The 23803-nt window shown below is 37.3% G+C and overlaps 1 protein-coding gene and 1 long non-coding RNA gene across 2 annotated transcripts; one reads left to right on the forward strand and one right to left on the reverse strand.

Annotated features, from left to right (window-relative positions):
* Nucleotides 1-5526: 5526 nt before the first annotated feature.
* Nucleotides 5527-9234, reverse strand: dmrta2 (DMRT like family A2). The gene is made up of 2 exons (XM_033028570.1): nucleotides 8487-9234; nucleotides 5527-7142 (listed from the first exon to the last, which is right to left on the reverse strand). Exons 1-2 carry the CDS (start codon nucleotides 8905-8907, stop codon nucleotides 6271-6273), a joined length of 1293 nt encoding a protein of 430 aa, XP_032884461.1. The 5' UTR covers nucleotides 8908-9234; the 3' UTR covers nucleotides 5527-6270.
* A 37-nt stretch (nucleotides 9235-9271) lies between these two features.
* LOC116977802 lies at nucleotides 9272-10393 on the forward strand. Its single transcript, XR_004413307.1, has 2 exons — nucleotides 9272-9473; nucleotides 9915-10393. It is a non-coding gene; the product is annotated as an uncharacterized LOC116977802 (long non-coding RNA).
* The last annotated feature ends 13410 nt before the right edge of the window (nucleotides 10394-23803 follow it).

Here is a 23803-nt window from a genome sequence, read left to right on the forward strand (position 1 = left end):
TTGGTATATCAGCATCTGCAATTTATTATTACAATCCTCTGAAGGCAGGTGCTGGGTAAATCCTTCAAGAAATGGATGCAGTAGTAATGAAAACTTTGCGATGCACTGAGCAATGCAAAACAAAGACTGTTGTAGATTTCCTCAAAGCGAAATGAGCTAAAATGAATAGCCCAAACACTCCACATAAACATCGCAATGAAAGTGTACCGTGCCGTTTTTCAGAAGTTCCATTTGAGCTGCGAAGTACTTCCAAGTAGTGGAGGTTGAAGCCTATCGAAGAAGGTCAGTGTTGACTGCAGAGGGCAGGTACTGAATATGATGCTGTCTGAAATGGAGATAAAAGCCTGGGCTCAAGTCATGTATCCACCTTGCAGAATGAAATGTGCCACATTGTTATGGGTCATAAATGAGGTGAAGATTATTGTTGGAATTCATCAATGTTTATCTTCTTGTGAAAGACTTAGTTGGAAGTTTACAGATGTTGACATCATTAAAACCTCCAATGCAGGTGACATCATTATAGGTGTTTAAGGAATCACTAGTGTGATTGCCAAAGCCCCACATTGTATTACTATGGTTTTAATTAAAATATCTGCAAACAGATTGGTTATTAGATTGGTTATAATTCTGTTCCCCCAGAACATCTGGCCATTATAAATAAACTGAAATTATTTGATAATACATGATATCCTTTTATTAATATGATTATTCTGTCAGTTTGATGAAAAGGACTAACAGCTTAACAATGTTTTGTATATGTTAAAGTGTAGAGTTTCTTAATGGTTTATTTTTCTTCATCAAAATGATGAAAATTTAAAATCGTTTGAATACATATTCAATATCGGTGACAAAGATGTGTAAAATATTAATCAATGACCAAAAGGAACAACTTAAATTTTATTAACAGGTTAACAAAATGCAGTGGAAATCAACTGCATTTTAAAAGTAAATGTATGCAATTTCTTACAAAATATTCTGATGTCTATTGCAATTTGAATGGATAACATGTAAACAAAATGATTAAGGGCTGGGGGTTTGAAATGTTGATTACCCAGAGCAGGAGCAATCTCCGTAGATATTACAGTAACTCGTGCTTTATGAACAAATGTACAACAGGAACTTGTGGAGCATTATTTTGGTAGTTTAGTAAACTGACAATAAACAAGTCATTTTTGTGTCTTCCCTATTAAAATTGAACCCAATTACATTTAAACTTCCATAAGGAGTTTCCAAGTGAAGGTAAAATCAAAGGACAAGGCAAAAACAGAGGATGAGACAAACAGTGCCGATTTTGAATGCCAACCAGCTGTCAACAAAGAACCTTTTTTTTTCAGAGGTCTGGGAACAGGTCATGGATGCACATTTCCAAGAATAGTTTTGGAATAAGAGGTCACGTTGAAAGCAGAAAATTACAAACACTACAGATGAAAATGTGAAAATTACACAGGTATTGCCAACATTCCAAATAACCCTCATGTTACAACAAAAATAAAATTATGATTTTTTTTTTTGCATTTTGAACTATGAAACCTATACAATTAAATAGAATAGGCTAATAGTTAATCTGTAAAGTAAATGGGGAAACTCACTTTTAAACTAAATAGATGTATTCATTATCGCTATCGCGTATGTTTTATTTTGTACTACCGCAGAAAATGCATGAATCTTGATTATAATAAAATCAAGGCGTAAGATCACCCTTTTCTGGCTGGGTTTAGATTACGGCTCCAAAATCTGTGCCAAGTTTGCACAGTGCAGTTTTCCTTAAGATATGTGAAAAAGCACCAAGAAACATGATTGATACAATAGAAAGGGATATTAAAGGGATAATATAATTAATGAAGTGCAAAGTATCATAAACCCCCCCCCCAAAATAGCTTCAAATTCATCATTTTGGCTAAAATGGGGCTTGAGTACCTTAATTGTATTGCTATACATGTTTTTGGACCTATTATTCATTGTGTATAGCTTCGCGCAGAAAAAGACGCTGCTATAAACTTTTAACAACGAGTGGCTTGTGTGCACAAGTGGCACTTCAGCACCCATTGATGAAATTCAACTTTCCACTAAATTTAAAAGGGAGGATTAGAAGAATGGACACAGTACAGAGACCACATAGTCCATTTTATGCTATCAGAAAACATCATCTACCCCTGATTCACTATAATTATTGAGAGACAATTCCGATCTCTAAGTTGAGAAATATTCAGTTTTAATTTTATATTCATTAGTTCTAATCTAAATTATTTTTATGCTGTCTCGTTTTCAGTACATGCTCTATCTGAATACTTAAGATTCTTTCTGGTCTGTTTTCATTTTTAGAGTCACATTTTACATGCAATTCCGTGTAATTCGTCCGCTGTAAATTAGAGATCAACACAACTTATTTTTCTCTGCACCGGGTCGTAAGCCTTGAATATTTCTTGAATATAGTTGAAACAATTGCTCAACGTTTGGAAGTAATGTTACTACTGATGTGCACTGAACATCATATATTTTAACATAAATGTTGGTCTGAATAACTGCACTAATTTGCTCAAGTTGTATCCAAGGTCCGTCGGAGTATTCCATTTAATGGTCTGGCATTAAATCGACTTGCCATGTGTAAAACGCGATAAGTTTCCATTGCATTGGCTTCAGAAATAACAACTGCTGACTTACGGCGTAAGAGGGCGCTGGAGCACAGAGCAAGAACAGGGAAGAGGCTTGGATTTAAGTCTTCATTTAACATTCGGCACAAAACAACTTTTCTGCAATAATTCGTGACGACGTTTAAAACTAAAATGCCGCAGTGACCAACTGTGACTTGATTGCAATTTTCATGGTGGAAGACAATACAGCATTTGCAGTTTTGATGCTAATTTAACACCAGCACCAGCTGCATGAGCTCACTTTTGCTTTACAAGTTATCATTTGTGGCAATAAATATCACACCTGACGCCACGGTTTAATAATTCACATTTATCCACGTCGAGCAATGAAATATTTGACGAGGGTCTTTTTAAAAAACATTTTTTGAGAATGTAACCAAAAACACATGATCCGACTTCACCTCGACCTGAAGAACTTTGATGATATTTTGCAGTTTGAAATATATCAAGATTATGAATAAAAGGAAGGTGCAGATTATGTGTGTGTAAAATAAGTTTGTGGCCGTTAAGACAATCATAAACTTAAATCTTCATTGAACTCCTGACAATTTACTGTGAATTGCGCCAAAAGATAGAGCTAGTTGCGTTCCTTTTCCTGTTTTACGCGGTAGTGGCACGTTGCCCATTTTAGATAATCAAATACTAGACATGCACCTCGAAATTAAACAATTAAATTAATCGTATTATTCCAAGGTGTCGGGCATATGATCGTATCGTGATTTTCTCTGGGTTTTTCTAAAGTGCGTTGTATAAAGAATATGGAGCTTAACTTGAAACTCATTTCATCACGAGTTCTGCTGCCCGGGACCTGAAACATGATCGCATAATGGGGAATTATATATTTTAGCAATCCTCTATATGAATGAATTAACTAAACCAGACGCCATTTATTGGCAATATTGAATTTTGCAAATCCCTTACTTACCAAGAGAGTCCGTGTGAGCCGCAGTGTGATTTCCATTTGTTCCAACCAGCGGTGCTGATCAGATTCTATTTTTTTCTGTGCGAACCCAGACTAAGTCCATCTAACAAGGCTTGCGTACAATTAACCTAAATGTGAGGTTCGTATGATCACTGAATTTCTATGATCCTTAATACTATTCAACAATTATGAAACTTTCCATTTGTGTTCCCAAATTCACCATTTGTGAATGAGGTCCGTAATTGTTGGAATCACACGTTCATTCAAACTCACTGATTACTAAATTAATGATTCCTTCTGTAACACGGCTGTTTGTGATAAATTCAAGTATTTCTTGTAACAGGTTTCGTAAATATAAATGCTTATCAATGTTTAATGATTATTAAAAGTTTTGCAAAATGGTTTTCGGGATAGTCAGTGAATTATTTCCATTTATTTTCTTTGACGACTGATTTGTAATTATAATTTTGTTTATAAACCGCCTTCCTGAATGCTTATTTGGAACATCAGAAGGTCAGATATACCGGCAGGAATAAGTCTCTTCAATTAACGTAAATATTTTCTTGCCAAGTTTTCAGGAATCGGCATTTAATCCCTGTTTTTTTTTTTAACTTACGGTTTTCACTTTGGATTTTTTTAATATACTAGTTTATTGTAGCTTATTTTCCTTATTGCAAAGAGTAAAGCAAGCTTCAAATCTTTTGAGATGACGGTGAAATAGCGAATATTATTCCGGTTAAATAGAGCAAGGGCTACATAACTGCAAAACATTAGTGTTTCGGCGATATGCATTTGGTGAGTTTTTCACTATGTACAACAGATGTCATATTTAAAGAATTTGTATAGTTAGGGTTGCAAAATTAGTTTATAACCGGTTAGATAAAGAGGACGAGAGAATGTAATGGGGGTTTTTATGATAAATGTTAAAGCAGGATGTTGTAAACATCCAAATGCTATCAAAGCTCTTGTTCAAAATGTGACACGTTTTTCAGTAATGATGGGAATAATCTGCGGTCTGACGGAGACAAAATCAAAGACAATATTGTGATTTTACACAACCACTGTGACGATTCTGTGTGCTAATGCACGCGGTAGTAATCCCAAATATAGAAACCCCGAATTAGTTCAGCTGTGAAAGTTTATTCAGATGTTAGGCATGTTTTATGGTAGACAATCTGCAGCCATCCTAAACACATGGTCCGTTTTTCAATTAAAGTGGTGTTAGGCCACCCAATCAAATTAGCTCACTATTAAAGCCCCACTTTATTAATTCGTTGTATTGTAGTCATATTGTGTTTCACAGTCTGGAAGATTTAAGGAGAAGACTTTAGTATGTTCGTAGTACTTGCAAAATGTTTTGTTTTGACTGATTTACTGGGAATTATTGTCAAGGGCCTTCAAATAGCACAGGTATCTAGCCTTTACTTGATACCAATGCCGATATAATTCTGTTAACGCAACAACTAAAAAATACTCAACTTTTTTTGTTCTCGGAGGTAAAATTTATGAACCTTGCTGTATTCAACTATATTTCATATTTCCTTTTCTGCAATCAGAAGTAGTTTATAGGTTTAACGCCGTCCTTTTAGACATGATGTTTACACAGTTCTAGTAGTAAGAAAGTAAATAGATCACTCTGCCAGAGAGCCGTTTAGTAGGATTAGGTTGCCATAACTACCAGTCTGGCGAGTTGTACAATCTTAATTCATCAATACTCTTTATTACTCTTTGGTCGCTCTTTATCAAATATAGATAGTCATGAAGTCAGTCCAGTGTTCTTTTTTTATGAAAGCTTGCAAAATTTATGCATTTCATAAATTATTGTAATTTATTTTCGTTCATTACTAAAAGTGAGCTTCCTACAACATCTCAGCAATTTTGTATATTCACAGAAATGAAACCTGTTTTTATTTCGTTATTAACTATGGTTTTGATAGCCGCGGCTGCGTTATTTGCACTTCCTGATATTACCACTTGGAGAGAACAGATTTCCAAGGCAATTATTTATATCAATAATAAACCATTGTGCTGTGTCTGTTTTTGTTTGATTAGAGAGTTAATTCAAGATACGTATCCAGTAGTTTGTTTACAAAATAACCTTTATTTCTATCAAATTCAAACACATAACTTTAACTGTCGTACACAAAAAAAGCTAGAACGAACACAGATCAGCGGCAAGCTTCTATATACAGTGCAAGTGTACAAACATTGCGCTACTGACTTGCTGTAGCTTTTGCCTAAATACAATTAAAACGCACCTAACTTCCCGTACGTTTGTTATATACACATTTCCCTTCCTCTACTTGAAGCAGTCGCAAAATAAGCCCCGACTTAAATCTACAATATATTTACTCCGCACCTTGAACGTTGACCGCCGCTCCATTAGAATATCGTATTTTCTACATTTACATTAATAATTTAGGATTAATTCCATTGTGTTTAGACATTACACTTAAGAATCTAAGTACATAATAATCAAAGGAACTTCGTGATTATGGCTATGAATTACAATACCAGCGAAATATACTGTTATAACAAAATTGCACGTTAGCACTTTATTGTACAATGTTTATTAATGCTGTTAAATATTTAACTCCTCTCGTACATGTTTTAAAAATAGCAAAACAGGCATGAGACAATTTCCAACATTCCACCTGTGCTTTGTGGCGCTTTGAAGACGCCGTTGAGTTTTGCAACTTACTGTTTTTCCGGATTATTATTTACAACTGATCCGTAAAGTCCATTAGTATACACTTGATCTTTGTGTAAATTGGACCTATCTCGCATGAGGTCGCTGAAGGCGTAATCCATGGGTGGACGAAAGCCCAATGTTGGGACAAGACCCGTTGTAGAGTAAGGCGTCATGAAAGCAAGTCCCCTACTATGGGCTGAATATGCTAAGCGAAGAGGATTGAGTCCTAGATGTGGCCCAATGGCATAAGTACTGGGATCTGCAGTAAAATGGGCCGCGTTAGGCTGGAGAGGGGAGAAAGCAGACCTGTTGCCCAGATTCCCAATAGCAGGAGGCACGGTCCCAGCTACCAGAGGTCTATGTGATGTAGGTCCTTGAACAGTCTGGTGAGTCCTATCTCTTTGCCAAGTTTCTTCGGATATCTTTTCTTGTTCTCTATTGTTCAGGATCTGTTCAATAGCCTGGACAACGTCCCCTCCGCAACCCTGGAGGACGAGCTCTAGAACGCTTCTTTTGTGTGAAGGGAAGACCCTGGTGAGAATTTCTATGGGTGTCCTTTGACGGGCAGCTGTGGACGGGGTCCCATCTCTCTCGTCCTTGTCCGCCTCTGACCCAGAATCAGAGCCCAGCGGCGTGATTGTCCTTGGACTATCTTCTCCTTCCTTCAGAACTTTACAGATTGGGGAATTAAGGAATGATTCTCCGTCTCCGTTCTCAGACCCAGATCCGTGACGAACATCAGGGGACGAGGTCCCGGGTACACTGCCAGTACCTGACTCGCTGTCACCGGCCATCGGCTTCACCAAGGACTGTTGAGGAGTAACAGCTCTCGGCATTAAACTTTTTTGAAATAACTCATACTTCTGGAGTTTAGTTTCTGCAAATCAAGTTTGAAATGTATTAAACCGTTGCTATATGCTGCGATTATTTTTTATTTAAGATTTGCTACATCTAAAGTAACCATCAACGCATTCGCGACCAAGCTCAAAATATGTATTTTACAGGTTGTGGTTTTGATAGGTAACAATTAACCACCGGTAAATGTATTTTTACATTTACATGCCGTTTTGTCAGAATCCCGAAACTAAATATTCCCGCTAATAAATAATCTCATTTTCAAAACTCGAAGTCGCTTCTTAAATTTGAGATTGGGTCTGCCAAGCGCAATGCTTATAATTCAGTAGAAACGACGTTGCTTGGTTGTTGTTTTAATTAGCTACAATGGCATTAGTGAAAAATAAATTCTTCCTTTTCAGGGGCGACCTGCGAAAATGGATCAATGGCAACAATGTAAGTTACGCGGAAAATGAAGCTTCAGACGTATCAATTGCAGTGAAAATATTTTAAATAAATCCGTTCCCACTTTATGTAAAATAATTACAAATTAGTACTAAATTGCCCTTTATGTGATTACGTTCATGTACTTGGACGGCTGTCGCTATCACTATCACCAAAGCAAACATTAAACCAGCCGTTTCTGTCTCGGTCCTTTCATATGAGAATGTACCAAGTTCATATTCTTAAATCTTCTTTTACACAATGTTTGTGCATTGATAATCGTGATAATCTCCAAAATAATTTTATTCTCACTTCGAATTGAATGAGTTGCATTTGGAATCCGAAAACATACATTTTCTTAAGTCGTATCACTTTTCGGCGGAAGGAGAAACGCGCTTTTAATTATGTTCGTTTGAAAGTTTAAATTCCGAAGAGATTAATTGTTTATTAATTATTACATCAAATTAATAACATCTGAGGCCTACGTAACTCCATTGAGTATTAGAGATGAGGCAGGCTGGACAATACCAGCGATAAACTTCTCTTGTAAATACTTCCCGAGCGGCAATTTGTTTTTAACACGTTTTCATTGCGGGCTTGTAAATCAGATCCTCAGAAACTACCCCGCCGAGTTATTCCAGCTTTTGTGTCTATCCTCAGAAACTAATACTATAAATTATATTAAAAATTAAAGTATCTAAAGATATGTAAACCTAAAATATTTCTGAAATATTACTGTTAAACTCTGACATAAGTACGCCTCTGATTTTGTGATGGATAACTTTTTACAAACACGGATCTTTTTACTTTAAACTGCTACCTTATAGCCTTTAAACTTAACTCGTACATCGCTGGCGAAGACTATCGTACGAATTATTATCGTAACTGCGGTCATTTTTTTTAGATCAAAAGTTTCTAAAAGATTTGTGAAATAAGGTTGTACCTGCGTTACCATCGGAGCAGACAGAACCGAACACGTCGTAAGATCGGGATGGCATCATGCCGTTGGCAGCTGCCAGAGCCAATCCTTCCGCCGTCCCGTACAGAAGTTGCAGTTCCCGAGCTTCGTTCTCCTCCTGTGCCTGCTGCCTCCTCAGGGCCACCTGGGCCGCCATCACCCTCTGTCTCTCAGCGATCAGGGTGCACTTGGCACACATGCAATCCTTCCAGCGACAGTAACGCTTGTGGCCCTTCAAAGCTGAGACGACCCCATGGTTCCTGCATCGGGCGCACTTGGGAGTCCTGGGGTACTTCTCGGTGGCGCGCAGTAGCAAAGGCGGAGCACGGAGGAGCGTCCCCGCCACCGACACAGGTATAGTTGTCTGAGTGGCCTGGGCGCCGGACAGGTCCGTACGCAATTCCATTACTCTGGGATCGAAGCTGCTAATTCGAAAAATGATGGCTGACAATTTCACCCTCAAACTACCCGTGAAAGCTCCGTTTGGAAATAGTTGAGATTGCGAGGTATTGATGCGCAGACGGGACAAGGAAGGTGTGTAGGAGCGGTTTGGGAAAGAGTGGGATCAGTGTATGACATTAGCATGAATGCTGGTCGTTGCGGGGTGAATGAGCCCAGTCCTGCGCTCTCTCTGTTGTTGCTCGTTACGTTTTCATTAGAATGAAATTGACAACATGTGGCTCCAGCGATTGGCCGTGTGGCACGCGGTTGAAAGCGCACTTCTGATTGGCCCTGGTTAGTTACCTAGTGTCCACCTGAAAGCTCCAAAATAACAAGGCGAATGTACAACAGCATCCGAGCAGCACCTATGTTATTCTCACTAAACTAAACACCCACTGTGCCTTATTTTGGTGACTGGTGTTTTTGGAGGGGTTAGTTTTTTCACAACACAATGTCCATTAAAATTGTTTACTTTGCAGACTCTCGTTGTAATAACACGATGCACAGAGTTAGTCAGACTTTGGACTCTGGGTAAGTTACAGCATACTTTTTATTTCCTCTGCTCTTTTCCAAGACGGGTCGAAATCGGTTGGCTGTCATAATCAGATACGGCATTTGGGTGGACTAATGTACTTGCAACATTTGATCACTGTATTAGGCAAGCCCGTTTTTGTATTTTTCCATTGTCAATCTTTGGCTGTGAACGCGAGAGGCGCTATGTAAAATGTAAAAATATTGCTATATTATATAATGATAGTTTAAAACAAGGGACCTTGTAATCACATGTTCAGTTCACCAGCTTCACACCATAAACACGAACTGCACCGTCCTTAATCACGAATGGTAACTTGATTCAAGGTTCAATATTGGGTATCAAATATATGGATCTATATTATCTGCTGTAAATGACTTTAATCAAACTTAAAAACAATGTTGTGCCATGCATAATTGGCTGTTTTATATCTAATATAGCACATTTTTCAACCAAATATAATGAACCAAACGATAATGAAGAGTTGGACCTTTGCCAGTACAAGTCAAAGAATCGTTTTAGTGGAAAACGCTCCAACAGTGTCCCGTCTGGAAGAGCAGAGTGTGTCTGAAAACGGAGGTAACAACATCGCCCCAGAAGTAGGTTCCCGGAAATGGCGGACGGACATTAATACATAACTTCTCACATAATCACATGGTGATTAATGCGCAACTCTATTTTGCCAGTCCCGCCCACATTGTATACTATTGCTTTCATATCTAAAGGCACAGAGGAGCATAAAGAAACTGTTGTTTGTCAATTAAATGAAAGACTTAACAGAAATGTAAATGGACCCTGGGATATCGAACCTTCAAATCATGCATTATGCGAACGGTATCGTCAACATGTTTAGTTAAGGCCTAAAACTCGAAATGGCTAAATCTGTAATATAGCCCAAATTAAAAAATTGGCAGAGCTTGTATTTGTGCACAATGTTTTAAATGTTCTGTTTGACCACATATTTAAGGTCGACCCCCATCCCTCGACAGATCATTGAGTGTTAGAGCTACAGATTTACTCTCAGAATATTAACATTAAAGATTCGGGTGTGTTTTTTGTCCATAATTGGTGATAATTAAAATTAATTGACCAAACAAGCTAAGCTATCCATCTGATTTAATTAATTGTACCTACATTTAGGGTTCGCAACGGCACATAGTTCATGTTAATATAATTATGAAATAGATTTAAATTACAGGACAAACGAAGAAGAATCAAAAAATAAATAGATAATATTCGGATCGTGCTGGGATGCCATTCCTCAATCTACATAAATCAATCAACTGTCAAACACCTCCTCCTTTGTTAGAACAGCCGGGGTAATTTAACTGGTAATTTTATCCGCTGTTCGCGTTTATTCACTGCAAGGTGCATCGTTTAGCCTGAATTGACGGGTTTATTTAGAGCAAATTTCGCGCCTTGATAACGAATACCCCGTTTCAATTAAGAAAATGAATAGCATTACATGTTTGTGTTGTTATTTAATTCAATAGATATTGACTTCCATTGGGATATGTGAAATCATGCAGTCCTTGGCTGGAATAATATAATGTTGATGATGGTTGGACTCCATTGAATTATGGTAGAATGTGACATTCCAAACATATCAGTTCCCAGAAAGGCTGTTTTGTGTTCGAACTGTACAGATGATCTGTGTGCTGTACGTCATTTAAAAAAAAACACAGTGGCCTTAATAATTGGTAACGCTTGAATAAATGGATTCATTAAAATATTAATTGAAGAGAAAATTATGGAAATACACAACCGGACAGTCAGCACCTGTGAAGAGAAAAGGAAGGTTGCAAATAACTTATCACCGAACTTAGCCCTTTACCAAACAGGCTCAGGACTACATAAACTAAACACTTACGTCCATTGAACTAAATGGGTTTTAAGAAATTATTAAAACAATGAAGCGATTAAAGGGTTTTCATTGATCAGTTGAAAATAATTGTTGTAACACAACTCCCGGTTTTGACTTTCATTTCAGTTCAATACTCATTGACTTTGGCGAAAATCAAACAGTCAATTAGTTCAGAGATGCGAGTGTATCCATGTAAATAATCTTTAACCGGAAGTCAGTAACAATGTAAGTGCAGTGCTTTGTCAAAGTTTTCATGTTAAATTTTTTAACTGCATTTATCTGAACATTGTACTTGTTATAAAATGTAATCATCATTTCACCAAACGGGGAAGTCTAGTCAACGTTACCAAATATTGGCTGAATCTCAAGCATACAATTGAATCCGTTTCAACCATTAGGCGACCTGTGGCTATCGGTGAACTATATAATTGTCAGTAGTTATCTATTTCGGTTCTGCATTAGACTGATTACAGATATAATAGACAGAGAATGATTTATTGACAAACCTTACAAAAACGATAATAACACAGGAAGCGCTGGAAAGGTTTCAGGTCGAGGACCCTTCATCAGCATGTAACCCTTCTCCTGAAGGGTCGTCGACCTGAAACGTTAAACTCTGTTTCTCTCCCACAGATGCGACCCGACCTGCTGAATATTGATTCATTTGTAAATCTCCAACAAATGCCTTTTTGTATGTTCCTTCAAATATGATAATTCGTTGTTCGCGTTCGTAAAAACTAAAAGCAACCAAATATAAAATCATCAAAATGTACAACTTATTTTCAAACCAATACCAACCGTAGGAAGCTACGGAAAAAATAAAACGTGTGTGTGTGTGTGTACTCATTTCAGAGGTTTAACGTTCGTCTAGTTTAACTGAAACGGTATTGACCACTTTTGGTGGTGCCGGTGACCGCAGTTGTAATTGTAAAAAGCAGAAACATAGAAAGGCGCAGTAGCGTCTACATTGAGTCAGACGTTAGGTTGGAAGTCGGTTTCTTTACAACATTCAAACTTCGTTATCGGTATTTATTGTATCCTGTTTTCTGCTCTTTCTATTATAAACGGTAAATTCGCGTGTTGGTATCTGTTCAACAAAGCATCTACTAAATGTACTCTTTCAAATGCACTGACAGCTCACTGACACATGTACATTGTTTGATTTTAGTCAAATTACGTACTTATCCTTTGAAACGTATTCCTATTCCAGCAAATATTCTCGCTTTAGGCTGTTTATTGGGCAACAAATTTGCCCAATATTCTTGCTTATCCGAGTACTTTTTATCTGGATCTACCCTTAAGTGTTTATTATCTGTTCTCTCTCTCCTTTTGACAGATGACAGTCCTCATGTACCTGCTAATGTAAGTGGTCTTTAAGGTTTCATTTGTTCCAGGGCTGTTCCATTGACTTTTTCATTGTTTACTGAATGAATCAGTGTAAGTAAATGCCATCTGTTTCCCGCTGGTTTAATCTGCACCTTTAATTACCTAGCCAAGAGTCTAATAGAGATGATATTAAACTGAATCTTTTTGACATTAAAAGTAATTATCTCAGGACGAATCTTAGACGAATGAAAATTACCTCAAGATATCCGATTTTCAAGCTCACTTTCACAGACGTCACTCAAGTAGCTTTACAAAATATTTAAGTTTTAACAGCCGGATATCACCAAGCAGTTTATGTCAATGGTGTTGATTACAATGTTTCATACGTGTTGAATTAGAACATCGGCCAAATCTACAAAAATAAAAAAAATTAACATTAGGAATTTTACATTTTGTTTCGGTATGGAGGCTCACTTTAAGGCAAGACCCAGGCTAGATATATTGCAACAATTTACGCAAAAGATACAGCATTCTTCCTTGAGTTTGTTTAAGCGCAGTTTATTTTTAAATACATAGTTGGGAAACAAACGATTCATCTCAGCATGAATTAGGGAGATATGTCGCGAAAACGAGTTACATAAACAGTTGAAGGATGCGTGTTTATTGTATGCGCGGAAACAAAAGATGAGCAGACACGAATCATGTAACCACGTAAATAATCGGGCAGTATTAACTGCCAACCCTTAAATTAGCTAGTTTTTAAAAGAACCAAGTCGAAAAAAAGTGATTTAATCTTTTGATCAACGTGCATTTATTATAGTTTGGATTTAAATTGAACTATAATGTCAATGTAGCTGAACCGTATTTTCATTTTTGAACAAGCTGTTCTGGAGCAAATCCAGCAACACTTTCTTAAAACCTAGAGACGATTGTGTTTTCCGGGTTTTTAAATTAGCACAAAGGAAAGATTGACCCAACATATGTAGCAGCATGTTGCTGACCCTAAGTCCCGAGAGCTGTATTCTCACGGCTCGCTGGCGACTGCTGCCCCACCTGAAGGCAGCCCAGTCCCGCACTGCCATTGAGCCGCTCCCCGGAGCGGGAGCTGAAACAATTAGGTTACTACAAGGTTAGAGTAGCACATATAACATCAGATAAGCTTTGGGAAACCCAACACTTATGCACGCTTCGTCTCCTAACTAAGTGTTCATTAGGTTGTTAACCTCTTTGAGAAGCAAGGGGCATGTGATAATGTCCTCTTCACAAATACAATCTTTCCCTTACGGCTGTTCACCAAACCTAAAAATAACTACAGAATAGAGAATTGGGCTTAGTTCTATCTTTCATTACTTGCATAACTACGAAGGAAATGTTTAATTTAAACATTATATTTCCATTTATGCGATGTTATGTTAACCAACAGGATTACAACGCAAATGTTAATTAGTTGGTTCTATATGGTAATATAAGATCACCGTTTCGTTCTCATTTATGCTACGATGCCATGTTGGGAAAGTGCTGTCTAAAATAGATCTAGAATGACTTGTATGAGTTAAAGTTTATTTTTTGTTAGCTGCTACATGCATCGATATTCTACCCATGTACGGTTATATGTGCCTATTCATTTTTCTTAATGTTACACCAAGCGTACAAATCAGGGCTGGCTATAGTTATGGATTTACGCGAATTTTACCCGCACCCCTCAAATATACATTAAACTGAATATGAGCATACTACGTGCAACGCTTTAGTATCTTATATTGGTTGTCAAGTTTAATTTTGTAATTATTTTATTTACATGTCTTAAAGTACGCTTTCTCACACAACATTGTACTTGGGTTAAGTACGACATCTGACAGAAGGTTGTCAATGTCCAATTCTGTTTAATCGCCTTCAAGGACCGTTGCTGACAGCATGTCGGAGCTCTTCAAGTCAAGCTTCGAAAGTGAATTGCTTTTTAAGCAAACAGCCTCACCTTTAAAGAAATCCGCCAGTTCCGTTTAATAATGCTCTTATTTCTAATTGACGGATTTCCAGGGAAGAGCCCGCAATGAGTAACTCTGACCAGATTCCCACAGCTATTGTGTGGATTTTCGGTTCTTTTAGGACCATTTCTGCCTCTTTCTTTTCCAACCCCTCCGGCGTGGATTAAAGCGTCAGACAATTTTATCTTCGCACCTCTGCGCCGGTTAAAGGCACTTTGAGGTAATGTGAATAGGGGGCTTTAAGAGAAAAAAAAGTTGCATGTTGTTATAACTGCACCACTGATCATTCTGAAAGAAACTACGGCAACTGTAGGAACAAACATCTACAAAGTACTAATTGACCACTTAAAACGGCGCACTAGTACCACATCTCTCGCACACTGGCTTCAAAACTCTTCACAAAGGAGATGCGTTGGTTTAAGGGGAGACTACCAATAGCACCAGCACGTGTCTTTTTATGCAACTAAAAATAAGATTATTTTAGGGCTATGTTAAAATAGCGTTAGTCTCTGCAACAAAACGGATCCTAACGAGATTTCTTAGAATCTCGATCCGATTATTTAAAGTAGTCAAAATCAATACGCGTCGAATCTCATTAGGAACGGGTGATTAAAATGATATCGTGTTAAATTAATGATTTTCTCTCGACCTTATGAAAACGATTTTCATTTTTTTGTGCTCCAGGTATTCATTGTAATTAAAATTCAAGCCCCGTCTCATGCATCTGCTTCGTCTTTGCCAAATGAATTGAAGAGGAAAAAAAAGATTGCATTTAGATCACAGATGGATGCAGGTTTTGGAAGAAATCTGAGAAACACCATTGTCCGAAATCAAAACTCAATGTGTTCGCTCAAAGGAGTATTCTTTAGCCTTCGGAGTTGTATTAGACTTGTTTTTTAAACTTGAAGTGTTCCACACAATCACGCGGGCCCTAAATGTCACAACCATTCTGATTCCAAGCGTGGCTGATTCTAAATGTTATAAAAGCTAAAGAAAAAGAGTACAATTATGAAGCAATAATTATGCTACTTAGTTCGCAAGCCAGAGCTTCCAAGGAAGCCGTTCTGTGGAACGCAGATATTCACGATCCCTGCTACCTTTCTATATTTAAAAAGAGGTTATTTTGTGTGTGTGTATGTGTATATATATACATATATATGTGCGTGTGTGAGTGTATTTATATGTGTGTGTGTACACACACACACACACACACACACACACACACACACACACACACACACACACACATACACATATATAGGGTGGGGGTAGTTCTGCTAGTTGTCTCGTTGTAGTTGCCAAGTAGCTTAACAGTTTTACAGCTCCTGTAGGAATGTCAGAGGTTATGGTAAAGACAAAATAAGACAACAAACTCGAAATTCATTATCTGGAATAAAGCATATTACACTTAGGTAGCTATTAACTCAAACAATGCGGGGTTTTTTTTGGGGGGGGGGGGGGGGGTAATTAGGCATATAACCGAGGGCATATAAAAACATAAGTGTGGATCACCACAGAATTTCAAAGAAGTATATGTCCCAAGACGTTTGTCAATCTAATAACTCGGTAGAAGATTGCGCGCTTTGATCTGATTTGTACCCAATGCTATTAACTACATTTAGCCGGAGCGTTTGCAAGACGTGTTTGATATTTCAAGATTGAAATTGATATATGGATTCTATAAATCCATTTAAAAGATTCAATTTACCGTATTTTTACTCTATCACAGAGCTGGACAATTATGGTTGTATTTCAACTTTCCTCCATAATTGCTCGTGCATTTTATTTATTCGGTGTGTATTAAATTCTACTAATATTAACGTAGAAATAAGAATATAAACTTTCTCTCCATTAAGATGTTGGCTTCCGGGGGAGCCTAGTAATTGTTAATTTAAAATGAAAAAATGGGGATCGGATACTCTAGCGTGTCGACTTGTCCAGTATTTAATTAAAATGCCAACAATTTCTCGGTAATTAATTAGATAAGGTACAAACAAAGGTAAACACGAGGTACAGTTTTACTGTTAATATTTAACATTTGAAAATAGACTGCAAATAGAAATATAACGTTTCTCCACCGTTAGAAAAGCAGGGGCAATTAAATAGTTTATGTTAAAGGCTGTAGAATATGAACGTTCCTGTCCTAATAAATTGTTTCATTTGCAATAATTTGAGACTTTGGTTAGAACTTGTCAAATATAAGCAAGCTGACGTTCTGTATGTGCATGTGATATTCGTAGCTGGTTTACACAATGACAAATCGGTTTCCCGAAGAAAAACAAGCGAACAATAATGTATAGATATTATTATTTTAACTATAGTATTAGCGTCAAGGTGCAATCACTATCACACTTTAGGCCAGACATGTTGCAAATATAAACTTAATAAAATGCCCCTTCGCTTCCATTCGCCAAGGTATGGTAAATTCTAGTTTATCAGCCCTTTCGTGAACCGTTATGAATATTTTCAAAACGTTTAACTGTAGGTGCTAGCTTTTAGTTCAGGAAGACTGAAAGGTTTCCTGTGTTGAAAATTAAAATGTCAAAATGTCCAGAGCGCACAGACCAGCGAAACAATTTGCTACGTGGTAGATGGGTACATAGGTGTTGTTGTTTTAAAGAGGACAACTTTTAATTTCATAAAATTGTCAGTTCATTGAAAAATAATATTCAAGAATCTATACGACATGGAAATTGTTAATCTCTATAACTTCAACTAATATTAATATTGTATCCATTTAACGTCGATTTAAAATAGCGTGCTGGATAATTAACAACGTATTGCTTTCATCATATGACCATCAAAGCTAGATTTATGCAGACTTTAAAAAAAAAGGTTTACTACTCAAATATATAAACTATATCTACGAAAATACAGAGGCGGAATGTGGAGTGATTATGTAACGAATTGACGAAGTGCATCAACCGTGACACTAACAAGAGATTTAAAATTCAGTCAGCCCAACACATTCGTCTTGCAGGCCTTTTAAAACAATATTTAAAAGTGATCAATATTTTTAGTAGGTCTTGGTAATAATATGAGAACATTACCCGTAGTTATAATTTATGCAAAATAGAATTTCATTTTTATTAACAAAATCAAATATTACACCAACTAAAGTTACATATTCGAACATAAAGATATATAAAAGTTACATATTGTAATTAAAAATAAAAGTAGATAATTTCGCAATAGTTTCTGGCATGTATGTTTATTTGCTCCCGTGGTCTTTCCTTGCTTGATGCCACGTTCAATAAGTAACTGTATTGCCAAGCTGCTTGATTTCCAAAGCTAAGTAGGACAAATTTCCAATTTTCTCCTCGAACAACTCAATTAGGCCCTACTGGCGTGTAATGAAACCTGAGTTAATTTGAGTTACCAAACTTAACGCAACGTAGAGACAGATCCATTTGCACAGAGATAAATACCATAGTAAATTAAATTTATGTATAAATTTGTTATGAAGCATCGTTCTATAAAAAGGAACTTGTTAAATTAATACGCAACACTGTCAATAATTGTCCTTCCTAACGAATTAATTAATTTAACCCTAAACATACAAAAATAGTTATATCAAGTTAATATTATTTGCGAGACATGAGCGTGACTGTAGGCGATAGCTGAAGCTCAATTAGGCTTTCATTTCCTTCATGTCGTATACTTTACCAGCGATTTAATGCGCAGCGCATAATTACTGATTTAAAAAAAACATGCGTGCGTGAAAAAAGCCATAATTTCTTCTTAAACCGAAAAGACCTAGCATCAGACCAGAAATTGCCTGGAGCTACTCGTTAAAACCATGCCATGACTATTTTTGTTAAATCTGTTGCTTGCGTTTATTCACTTGGAAATATTAATTCACGAGTGCGGTTCACAATGCCATTCCAAATTCCAGACTGTGATCTTTAAAGTGTTAAAAGCCTGACAGTCATCAAAGCATATACCCAAGCCTTTAGTTACAACATGTGTGCAGATGGCAGGGGTTGCAGAGTTTGATGAGCAAAGATCGTGGCTGTGTAAAGCAGACAATAAACAAAGAACAATAGGTTTCGACCTTTTGATTAAAACTGCATACCTGAAGACAATACAAAAATGAATCTTAATTCCAAGTATCAGTAATGATTCACGGCCTTTAACCAAAAGTATTCAACCCTTCAATATCCTTCACATGGCACTTCTCAAATGAAAGAGATTTTTCATTGTTTATATTATATTGACGTGGATTACAACTTTAACTAGAATTCCATTTTGGATCCAGTATTTAAATATTCAGCAGAGATCAAGTCATTTTAATGCTGAGGTAGAACTTTCACCATTCATCTACACAATTCAACAATTCATTTTTATTTCTGTTTACCGTTGCGCTTACCTATCTATAGCTTTAGAAACTCAACTATCAGAATCTGAATCTGAATAGTACTTTATTTGCCAAGTATGTTTTTCAACATACGAGGAATTATAATATAAACTAATTTATATTATAATATTTCAGCTCATCCCTTTTAACTTCCAGACTCCTGCAGAAACAGCACATGTCTTGGGAAGATGGCACACTTCTCATTTCAGAAGATTCAGATAAACATCCTACACGTTCCTCTTTGTTCAGACGTAAACAGATTTCAATTGTTTTCATATACATCATGGTTTAAATATTTTTTGATGTTTAATTGTTTCGAATCTCATCAAAAATCTTTCAACTGCCCTGTGACAAATAAATGGGCACAACAGAAGTACTTACGTTCAGCAAAAAACAATGTATTGAAATGGACTTGATCATCAGTAGATTATGCTGATCAATCTGCTGCTCAGGACACAGTGTGATCCAGCATAGCCATTGGTAAAACCGCTCACAGTCCAGCATAAAAATACTCAAGAGAGCACTAAGTTGTTACATGCAACCCCAAAAATACAACATATGTCATTCTCAAGATTTCTTGAGCCTTTCCCCTCACAGATTGGATTTGTCGTGGAGTTCTGATCTTTCATAGACATGTGGTGTCTCAACAAAGTATCTATCATCCATAAAACATAAAGCAGGAGTTGATGGAATTCTCTTCACTTGCCTGGATGAATGCAGCTCCAGCAACTCTCATGAAACTTAACATAATCCAGGATATAACATCCATTTTAATATCTGATTTACCACCATAAACATGCATTCAAGTTCAAGTTCAAGTTCAAGTGAGTTTATTGTCATGTGTCCCTGTATAGGACAATGAAATTCTTACTTTGCTTAAGCACACAGAAAATAGTAGGCATTTACTACAAAACAGATAAATGTGTCCATATACCATGATATAAATATATACACACATGAATAAATAAACTGGTAGTGCAAATAACAGAAAGTGGTTGCTAATAATCAGAGTTTTGTCCGAGCCAGGTTTAATAACCTGATGGCTGAGGGGAAGTAGCTATTCCTGAACCTGGTTGTTGCAGTCTTCAGGCTCCTGTACCTTCTACCTGAAGGTAGCAGGGAGATCAGTGTGTGTCCAGGATGGTGTGGGTCTTTGATGATACTGCCAGCCTTTTTGAGGCAGCGACTACGATAAATCCCCTCGATGGAAGGAAGGTCAGAGCCGATGATGGACTGGGCAGTGTTTACTACTTTTTGTAATCTTTTCCTCTCCAGGGCGCTCAAATTTCAGAACCAAGCCACGATGCAACCGGTCAGTATGCTCTCGACTGTGCACCTGTAGAAGTTAGAGAGAGTCTTCCTTGACAATCCGACTCTCCGTAATCTTCTCAGGAAGTAGAGGCGCTGATGAGCTTTTTTGATAATTGCGTTCGTGTTCTCGGACCAGGAAAGATCTTCAGAGATGTGCACCCCCAGGAATTTGAAGTTCTTGACCCTTTCAACCATCGACCCGTTGATATAAATGGGGCTGTGGGTCCTCCTCCTACTCCTTCCAAAGTCCACAATCAGTTCCTTGGTTTTGCTGGTGTTCAGGGCCAGGTTATTGCGCTGGCACCATATGGACAGTTGCTCGATCTCTCTTCTGTACTCTGACTCATCCCCATCAGTGATACGCCCCACAATAGTGGTGTCATCAGCGAACTTGATGATGGAGTTCGCACTGTGGTTCGCTACGCAGTCATGGGTATAGAGTGAGTACAGCAGGGGGCTGAGCACGCAGCCTTGAGGTGCTCCCGTGCTGATTGTTATTGAGGCCGACACATTTCCACCAATACGAACAGACTGTGGTCTGTGGACGAGGAAGTCGAGGATCCAGTTGCAGAGGGATGCGCAGAGACCCAGTTCTGCGAGTTTGGTAACCAGTTTGGAGGGGATGATTGTGTTAAATGCCGAGCTGTAATCAATGAATAACAGCCTGACATATGAGTTTTTGTTGTCCAAGTGGTCCAGTGCGGAGTGGAGGGCCAGCGAGATCGCATCCACCGTTGATCTGTTGTGGCGGTATGCGAACTGCAGTGGGTCCAGGTTTTTGTCGATGTAGGAGTTGATTTGCTCCATGATCAACCTCTCAAAGCACTTCATCACCACCGGCGTTAGTGCCACTGGTCGATAGTCATTGAGGCACGTCACCTTACTCTTCTTGGTACCACTGGCACACAGAGACTGCGGTATATATTGGCCGCAAATGCATCGCAGTTACTCATTAGGTCACCCCAGCAGCACTTCCCAAACTTCATGCCCTCCATTACAAATGATGAAAAATGAGGAGGTACATGGGATTAATACAACCTCAAATTCCTTTCCAAGCTGCACACCATTCTGACTTAGAAGAATATGCATGAGAAAGACTGCAGGGGCTGAGGAATGAGGCTCATCCCCACTCTATTAAGAGCAATTAAATATGGGTAATAAATGTTGGCTATATCTGCAATGTCCAGAAAAGAAATAATTTAAAAAAAATTGTAGTGCCTTGTACAACCACTTAGACCATTATCAACTCAAAATTTATTCTTACCTGCCACAGATACAACACTGGGCAGGGTGAACAATGAATGCTAAAGTATGATATACTGTATTTGTAGAATTCTTTCCACATGTCAAAGTTGTTGGTAGATATCACAATCACTAGAAAACTTTACACAGGTTAAGTTTATTGTTCTCGCCTCTTTAGATTTAAAAAAATGCCTTAGATTAGCAGTCTAAAAGCAAGATCTAATCAGCAGAAAAATCCAGTTGCTATCAAATTAACATTATGCCGATAATTATTGCAATTTCTATTAGGAAGAATCTTTAAAAGACATATGCCAAACTTATTATCTCCAAAAAAATGTAATATAAATTAAAATTATGTTTTAGTAGCTCTTTATTTGCCACCTTCCCATGAAAGATAAGAATTGCCTAACATTACTACATAATACTGATTCATCATCAAATGGTACACAATTGTATCAGCCAAAAGTTTAGATGATCACCAATGGAGGATCGTCTAAATATTGCTATTATTGGTTGGTGGGGATTGGGGGTTGGATTCCTTTTCAAATCATCAACTGTCCATGGGTACATTCAGTAAACTTTACTTGAGAATTAAATCAATGGCAGAAACCAATTATCATTGCGTTAATTTATTGTGTGACCAGAGTATAGTCATTTGTGGCTAACTCTGAAATCTCAGTTCCGTGACATGAGGACATTAGACTTGCACATGAGAACTACACTGTACTATTGGAAGTACATTACAGAAGGTATTTATGCAAATGGAGGTAAAATATTTTGGTAATTTTTCAAAGTGGAGGTTTGGTGTATAATCAAAGTTTATTCTTCAGTCGTGATCAACAAAACAAACTATTTAATCATTATCACGTGGCTGTTCACGGGAGCTTCCTGTAAACGTTGGTTAACACATTCCCTACATTATAACATTGACTACATTTAAAAATGCCTGTTAATAGCCACACACCACCTAAGGTACTAAACAAGTACAAGACTTTTAACTTTAAGACAAAGTAGATCAGGAAAACATAGCCAGATAATACTGACAAAATGTCTGTATTAAAAGGGAACAATTCTCTTTTATATAATAGTAGTGGGCAATTTGCATCTTTCATAACATTTGACAAAGCTTACAACATTTATACAGGGGTTTAGAAACCTTTCCCTTTGCCAGCACAAAGTTCCCACCTGCAATACGATCAATCCTCGTCTACGTGAAGAATACACAGGAACACATACCAAATACTTGGCCATACTGAATCTCACCAAACCAGTTCTCTGCTGAACAAACCAGTATGTTGGTTTCATTGCAGGCCCAGAACCATTACCTAAAAGATATCAGAGTTATTCACAATAACTATATTCTGGTCATATAATAAATGAAACCAAGAATTTTGTTCCTGCCAATGTTTTAATTCTCTACCAGAAATTTAATTCTGAGTGTTCCCGTAGGTAGTTGATGATCTGAGAACAAAGTCAACCCCCACCCCCAGCATTAGCATTGATTGGTAATGGTCTAAACTCGTAGGTAGTACAACTGTGCACTATTTGATGATCAATGTTGTGGGCTGGTTAAACCAACATATCCTGCTCTACCAATTTGTCAAGTTAGATACTTTCACCAATGACCAGGTTATACAATATAACCATTCTCATTAATTTCAGTAAATTTTGCTTCTCCACAATTTAGAATGATAACAGAGACTGCTGCAAATATTCCATAGGTCAGGCAACTGTGGAGCGAACAAAAAAAGTTTCACTTTGATGAACGTTTCCATCAGATAATATTTTGTTTTAGTTCAGACCCACAGAATTTTGCTTTTGGTTTTTCTGACCACTGTGCAAACAGAATTGCATTCCTTTCATTGGTTTGCTGGAATATCTTGTAATCAGTTTTGAAAATGTTGTCATCTCTTTGATTTTGCTGTATTCTTTAATATATTTTTACATATTTGAAAACGTGCATCTTTTGTGTAGCTGTGATGGTTTTAATTAATCCTGCCTTCCATTCCACCAGTAATGCTGTACCTTCCTTTTATAACACTGGACTAAGTCCTTCTATGTGTGTGTGTGTCTGTGCAGACATTTTGATCGTGGCCAGAATAAAGCAATGTTTTATCCATATGCAAGGATCTTAGATGCAAACAATGGCTTTTAGGTGTTTTAAAATACATCAAGAAATGGTCTTGTGATTAGCAGAAACCTTTAAATATGAATACAGTAATGTTTGACTGGGACAGCAGTATT

The sequence above is a fragment of the Amblyraja radiata genome, chromosome 10 (assembly GCF_010909765.2).
Source record: "Amblyraja radiata isolate CabotCenter1 chromosome 10, sAmbRad1.1.pri, whole genome shotgun sequence".
Taxonomy (NCBI): domain Eukaryota; kingdom Metazoa; phylum Chordata; class Chondrichthyes; order Rajiformes; family Rajidae; genus Amblyraja; species Amblyraja radiata.

Coding starts and splice junctions, on each gene's coding strand:
- dmrta2 (XM_033028570.1), bottom strand. CDS start 8,907: ATGGAATTGCGTACGGACCTGTCCGGCGCCCAGGCCACTCAGACAACT. Junction 7,143..8,486: donor CTGCTCCGATGGTAACGCAG/GTACAACCTTAT, acceptor CTTGATTTGCAG/AAACTAAACTCCAGAAGTAT.